At 30.4% G+C, this 7,983-nt stretch overlaps 1 protein-coding gene across 1 annotated transcript in view; it reads left to right on the top strand.

The window, feature by feature from the left end:
* The window catches only part of LOC110034764 (signal peptidase complex-like protein DTM1), a 10,771-nt gene extending 4,211 nt beyond the window's left edge, over positions 1-6,560 (top strand). Inside the window, exon 2 of the mRNA XM_020739010.1 lies at positions 5,864-6,560. Coding sequence (XP_020594669.1) covers positions 5,864-5,951 — 88 coding nt within the window. The 3' untranslated portion in view covers positions 5,952-6,560. The remainder of the gene's footprint in view (positions 1-5,863) is intronic.
* Positions 6,561-7,983: the final 1,423 nt, after the last annotated feature.

The following is a 7,983-nucleotide window of genomic DNA, read 5'->3' as shown; positions in this document are numbered from 1 at the left end:
CCCTTTGTTTTCTTTAAAGCCTCCTCAACTTCTTTTTTGCTAATGCGGCGGTAAAAATGAAACGTTTTATTATTATTTACGATATTAAAATCACTAAGTTCGATCGTATTTTCAGAAACTTCATTAAAAAGTTTATCAAAGTAACTCACCCACCTATGTTGAATATCTTTTTCTAAGAAAAGTACTTTTTGATTTTCATCTTTAATACACTTTACTTGAGTTAAATCTTTACTTTTCTTTTCTCTTTGTTTGGCTAGTTTATACATATATTTTTCACCCTCCTTAGTATCTAATCTATTATAAAGATCACTAAAAAAGAATTTTTAGCGTCACAGATTGTTCTCTTAGACTCCGTATGGGTCGGTATTTTTTTCAGTCCTCTAAGTTTTTGCATTTAAACCAATTTTTATAACATAACTTCTTATATTTTATCTTTTCTTGCACATTATTATTCCACCACCAACTATTTTTATTTGTAAATATTTTTCCTTTTGATTCTCCAAGAACATCTTTTGCTACATGTTTAATAGCGTTTGTTACTTTATCCCACATCACATTTGCTTCTTCATGAATATCCCAAATATTGAAATCTTGAATTTTACTCATAAAATTAATTTTATTTGTATCTTTTAAGTTTCTCCATCTAATTCTGCAATGATGAGTCCTAGTATTTTTTATTTTACAACTCTTAATCTTAAAATCAAGAACTAATAAATGATGTTGGGAACTTAAATTTTCACTTGGAATGACCTTACAATCTTTACAATCGCGACGATCTCTTCTTCTCATAAGAAAATAATCAATTTGTGTTTTATTAGATCCACTCTTATAAGTAATAAGATGTTCATCCCTTTTCTTGAATAAAGTATTAGTAATAACAAAATCAAACGCTAAAGCAAAATCTAAAATAACTTTACCTTCTTCATTAGTTACTCCAAAACCGTAGCCACCATGAATATTTCTGAAATCTTCTACCACTCTACCGACATGTCCATTTAAATCTCCTCCAATAAAAATTCTTTCTTCAAGAGGTATCATTTGTATTAAGTCTTCTAAGTCATTCCAAAATTTATCTTTAGACTCTGTATCTAAACCTACTTGAGGAGCATAAACACTTATAATATTAAAAATCTTAGTATCAATGATAATCTTAAGGGCTATAATTCTATCACCAACTCTATTAATTTTTACAACATTATCTTTCAAACTCTTATCTATAATTGCACCAACACCATTTCTAGTGCGACTCTTACCAGAATACCAAAGCTTAAAACCTAAATTATCAATCTTCTTAGCCTTTTCTCCAACTCACTTAGTTTCTTGAATACATAAGATATTAATTTTCCTATGAATCATAATATCAACTAATTCCATTAATTTACCATTAAGAGTGCCTATATTCCAAGATCCTATCCTAATATTAGTTTCATTAGTTTCATGGACTAATTTTTTTACCCGCATTCGCCCGTAATGTGGGAACCCTTGCTTATTTAACACTACACCCGGGCGCCGGTGTAGCGGTCCTTGCACACTTTTCACTGTATTCAGGCTATACAGCGCGTCGCTTCCAGGGGACGCTCTAACACTTACACAATGATCAAAAGGATTCATGTCATGATTTTTTCGACAAGTTTTACGCTGGCTGTCGACTACCTAACGCAACCCTCTACTTTTCTCATCCGGTCTTGGGACCGGCAACGACAGTGTTAAAGTTTTATGAGAAGAGATGCATTAATTAAATTTATGAGAAAAATTCAAGTTTTCCAAAAGTTGATCAAATATTAGAATTCATTCAATTGATTCAATATCAATGAACCTTAAAATAAGATTTGAAGGTTAAACATATCCGAGGGATCTTTGGAATCTGGGGATTTTTTATTGAAATTGAATTAATTATAGCCCAAAATTTTATCTCCTTTTTGTTTAATAAGATGCAAAAGTTTTATCTATTCGAGGGATATATATCCAAAATAGATATATAATATTTATTTTCATCAAATAACATTATCAGCATCGGTTTGAAATTTTGGAATGTCTAGTGTTTTTCACTTGCGGAGTTCACCAGATTATTGTAAAAGAAGTGATCAAATGTTTTACAATCTCTAGGGAGTAATAAACTCATTTCTGTATACATGAAGTTTTATATTCTAAGCAATTTTTTCAAGAAATTACACAAATTTTGGAAAAAGCTATTATACAAGATCTTGTAGGCCTGTCTTGCCATTGAATTGGATTTTTTGTCTTCCAGCTGCAGTGCATAAAATTTCATAATCAATAATAGATTCAGTCACAAGATTTGTATGGCTATTTCAAATTTTTTATGATTTTATTTCGATAGAAAGAGATGAATCCCAGGCATTGGTTGTGGTTAATAATATAAAATCAGTTCAAATACATTCAAACAATTGGACTGGTATTATAATTTTTTAGAATTTCTAAACTATAAGTTTTGACCCCTTTCACTACCTAAACTTTATATGATCATCTTTGTCTAGCTTTTAATTTTTCAGGGGTTCATGAAGAAATCTTTTTGAATTTAGGTTGGTTATAACTTTATCGCCTAATTTTTTGAATTACATGTATCCATAATTCATACTTGTAGCAGAATTATAATTATCATAGTTTGTTGCAAGTTTCCAACGAATTTCTTCTTGTATATCATTCATATGAGTAACAAGTAATGCAATATGATTTATTGTATGCAGGGGTGATGATAAAATTCTTTTATATTATTAATGGATATATTATTGATAATTCCAAAAAGAAAAAAGATGATAAATCTTAAAATTTATATTTTATTAGATTCGATAAATATATTTTTTTCCGATTAGTAGTAAACTGCATATATATGTTTGATTGTTGTAAGACTAATTTTATCATATGGATGAACAACTTTTTTTGAGAAATGTAATCTAAATAGTTTACATATTAGTCATAATTAATTATATTTTTGTAGGTTTAATCAAATAGGTGAACTTTCAATTGTGATTTGGGCTATACTCTCTATGACTGTATGTTCTTTAGTACATTTTATCAAAATTATGTCTTGGTTCGCACCACCTTTAATCAAGTTGATCTAAAATTTATTAAATCATTTAATTGTTTTAGTTCAAGTTTTCCTCACTAAACATAGCTACTTTAAGGATTTTTTTTTTGTTTTCTATTGGAGCTTTGGTCTGGGCCTTACCTACCATGACAATGTTGTTCCAAAGTTTTGTTAAAGATCTTATTAAAAATGTAGTTGATAATTGTTTTAAGGACTTATAGAGAATATTATCGGAGTTATTGTTTATGTTGCATCCTATTATCGTAGTTAATCTAAAAGATTTGGAAAAATAATATGAGAGTTGTTATTTAGGTGATACCTCTTCTGACCACAATTGTTCGAAGGAGTGTATTCATATTGAAGTAATGTTTTGTATCATATTATCTTTTCCTTTGATTGATCTCGTCTTATCAAAGAATATTCTGGGTTGTATCCATCATGACCACAATTAATTTGAAGGCTTTGAAGAATCCTATTGGAGCTTGTGGCTTGAGGCATGCTCATTATGGCCACAACTATCAACGATTTAAGAAAATCTTATTAAAGTTGTGGTTTTGTTGTATCCTTTGCATATGTAATTGCTCCATAGACTTTTTATTATGTGCTTGCATGTAACCATTATTTTGGTCAAACCCTCTTCAACATTGTCCAATGAATTTTTATTGTTATTGTTGTAGGCCATACCAAAACTTTACCTTGGTCAATGTCTTGTAGGAAGCAATTGGATTAGATAAAATTTATGCACCCCCTTTGTATAGGAAAGGGTTGGAACGGGAATTAATGTGCACTTTACTCGTATATCATCATTTTTTATCGCAAGAACCTTACAATTGGCTCACGAATGAATCATTCATTGAGGTTGAGATCTTCATCTTTTTTTTACATAATGTGAATATTTGTATTGCTAGTGGGAGCACATAGTTTCTATTATGATGATCGTCAAACCTCTTTTTATTAGAGAGAATCAAGTTCATCTTCTTGTCTGAGAATATTTTTACATACCTAGCACACAATTATTATGTATTTACATATCTCCAACTAAAGTTTCATATTTACATGCATGGCACTTTGGTACTTTAAACCTATGCATAAAAAAATGTGCATTTCACTTTTCAAAAGTGGCAAGTGTTATTTTTGTTGTGATGTTAAATATTTGAGTGCTATGTGTGTACATATGAAAGGTTAGAGGTGAGATATGTATATACATAAGAATTGTGTGCTAACTATGTAAATGCCCCCCAAAAAATAATGATAACTTTTCACCAAATCTCTTTTTTTTGCCGGACATAATCAAGTTCATCTTGCCGTCTTTGAAAGTATTATTCATAGAAGGGCTGATATCTTTCATAGAAAACTTTAGTATATGTTGTGTGACAAATATATGATTTGCCATGAATTACCTAAAGCTCTTCTTCCACATTAAACCAATACTTCTTGTAAGGTTTGAGCATTTTTGTCATTATAGAGTTGTAACAACTAATGACTCTCAATTCTCCAAATATAGTTAATAATAATGGCCGTCATGGAATAATCATCAATTATAAATGGAGTTTATTTCCCTCCATATTTTCAAGAGAAATTGTCTAACCACAAAGGACAAAACGCTTTGATTGTTGAAAGAGTTAGGCTATGGATTAAAGTAAATGAAAGGTAGAATTGATTAGCTTGGCATGACTGTTTTATTCTTGGCTGTTATAGCTTGTTCATTCGATATAGATGTCCATTTGGGCTCTTGTTTGCTCATTTGCGTTATACAGGAGTTTTTTTTTTTCCAAATGTTTTCATCTAACATTATCGTATCTCTTCATATAGTCTGTTGACCCCTTGTAAGTAATTTCTATTTTTGTTTGTTTGTAAAAAAATGGAGACAAAAACCGCCTCCATCCCTCTGTAGTCTTGAAGAGTTTTACTCCCATGCATTTATTTGCCATATTTATGGAGAATATTTATTGGTGTCCAATTGTAGGATGCAGGTAAGCGTATACTTTTGGTATCTCTGGTCTATATTGACATTATCAAGTCAAATTACTTCAATCATACATCAACCAAATATTGTATCACTGCATTTTTTCCCCCTCTTCCATCGCATCCATCTGTTGGACCCCATATAATCCAACCAAAATGCTCCTATTAATTATTAGAAAATTTACATAATAGCACACAATTCCTATGTATTTACATATCTGGCACCTATACTTTTGTGCTTGCATTTATAACTCTTTGGTGTGATAAACCTATGCATGCAGAGGTGTATCTCACTTTTAAAAATAGATGATAGTGATATTCTTGATGTGATGATAAAGATTTTAGTGATATGCATGTAAAGATCAAAGTTTGGGTGTTAGATATGTAAATACATAAAAATTGTGTGGTGCTTATGTAAATGCCCCCTTAATTATTAGCTCGACAATTGGAAGGATGGAGTTCTCTCCGAGGATTCTTTTCCTCTATTCAGCCTTTTCAACACCCAAATCATTGAATGCAACATCGCTGCAATTGCTTGCAAATCACGACGCAGTTTGTGCCTGTTTTTTATATTTCCAAGAGTGCAAACCCAACAATTGCTTGAACGTAACAAATGTGGATATAATTAAATATAAGCTGCACTGTTTATGACTTGGCTTGCTCATCTTATTTGGCTTCTTGTACATAATAGTTTGGTAATTTTTTGTTTTGACCAGATCTTTCTACATATTGCTTGCACTATTAATTCTTTGTTTTCCTCGTATTTCTTTATAAAATAATTGCATATTATAATGTTTGCGAAGTGATGTAAAAGCACATGTTATAATAATTGTCATTGTTTTCTCCGGACAGGTTTAAGTTCCATCCATTACGGGTTGCGTTGCTTTCAGCAATCTATTGCTTTGGTCTGTACAAGTGGTGGAAGTACGTGTCGAGCTAAGCTGCTATTTATGCTGCTTCTTGTCTGTACACCATTCTGCAATTTATAATGTTTTTATTATATATAAAAAAAAAAAAAACTAAGTGCCAAAATAGTCTCCTGATTATTTACATGGGACTATTTTAGTCCCAGAATTTATAAAAGTGCTAAATTAACTCTCGAGAACTATTTCAATCCATATTAAAGAGTTGGAGAATTGATTTGATATTTCTGTAAACTGGGATTAAATTGACCCTTTCAAAGAGTCCGAGGATCATTTGACACTTTTAAAAAAAACAAAAGTTACATAACAAATGTTGTGAATATATTTTACAGTTCTACCTTTGACTTTATTGATAACTAGTGTTTAGTGTTGTCATTTTGATAACACAGGAATGGACATGTTTGTCAGCAGAATTGACACATACCAAGTCTTTCTTGTTTAAAGGTTTTAGTGAGATGAATGTGAGCGTCGGTATCACTAGTTGCTTGTACGCTTATTCCATAGCACTCATCATTGCTTGTGTTAGGTAGCTATTTTATTTATATTTGGTTCCGCGTATTATTCTAAAGACTGCTACCTTTTTTCCTGGAAATACACACACACACTTGAATCATGCCAAAGTGCCAATTGATTTCAATTGAATTTAAAAATAATTTCTTGTTGGGGCTAAATTTGAATTAATAATTGTTCTGATTTATCATTATCAAAGATCAGCGTGATTTACATATGTTCATATGCTCGTTATTCTTTCTTTTTTTATTGTAGCTGCAGATATAATATGAGGGAATAAATATTATTAGGAAGATTTACATTCATAACACTCAATTCTTATGTATTTACATGTCTAACACTTATAAATTTTAAGTTTTACATGCATAGCATGTTGCCTCTGCATGAAATTCATTTTTAAAAGTTAGATTGTGATATTTTTTGAAGAATTGGGTGTTATAAATCTAAAAAGTAAAATCTAGGTGTTAAATATGTTAATAAATTGGAATTGGGCGGTATGTATGTAACTGTGACGTATTATTATTATTTTTTTTACTGTCATTATTTACTTTTAAAAAATGTATTTGAAGTAAGCTTAACTAGAATTTATTTATGCATTCAAAGGATAAAATGTATTTATTAATGATGATTTTAGGTAACCTGATTTAATCAGAGGAGATCAAAAGAATGGGTTTAAAGTATACTATTTATAATCTATTAATATTCAAATAATAATTAAAATTGCTTTATACTTTTCTTAATTTTATTATGTTAGAAAAGAAAAAATTTTTAAGTTTATAACTCGAACATTTTATCAAGTGGAAAATTTTTTGCTATGCTTTAGATTTGGTGTCTGTATGCAAAAAAAAATTATTTCATACGGACAATATATGCAAAAATATATACGACGCTAATTTTCACCGTAAAAAAAAAATTAAAAATGTGACTTATCGAAATACATATTTATTCTGATGAAGACTATAGATCGGACAGCGTATTCTATTATGCACCCACAAATGCTTATTGGCTTCTAATAGTATTATTTTAATTTGAGTTCTCTCTCCAAACGATTAAAATATGTTATGCAGGCACTTACAAAAGTGTATTCACTCGTGCCAGTTGTCGAGTTTGCAGGCATAAAAGTTAAAATCAATGTGTACGACGGCATTTTTAAATATTACAAAATATTGTTTTTTTCATGTTGGAGAATCAAATCATGCAATTTTTAAAATCATGTTCGGCCATCGTGCACTTGTCATGATTAATGATTTATCAAAGGGCCTAAGGATCCAAACTTAGCATTGGCTGAGATTCTGATGGCCATATGCATGATAAGGTAGGGCTGTCAAAAAAGCTGGTTGTTTGCGAACAGTTCGTGTTCGATTTGTCAGAGCGTTCGTGTTCGATTCGTTCGATAAGCAAACGAGACGAACACGAATATTTTTTTTCGTTCGGTTTCCTAAACGAACCAAACACGAACAGTAATGCGTTCGTTCGTGTTCGAATCATTATTGTTCGAAATAAAAATAATATATATATATATGTATATATATATATATA

Source organism: Phalaenopsis equestris, unplaced genomic scaffold, assembly GCF_001263595.1.
Source record: "Phalaenopsis equestris unplaced genomic scaffold, ASM126359v1 Scaffold000002, whole genome shotgun sequence".
In the NCBI taxonomy this organism is placed as follows: Eukaryota; Viridiplantae; Streptophyta; class Magnoliopsida; order Asparagales; family Orchidaceae; genus Phalaenopsis; species Phalaenopsis equestris.
Note: the sequence above shows the minus strand (reverse complement) of the source record. Positions and strands in the feature narration are given on the sequence as shown.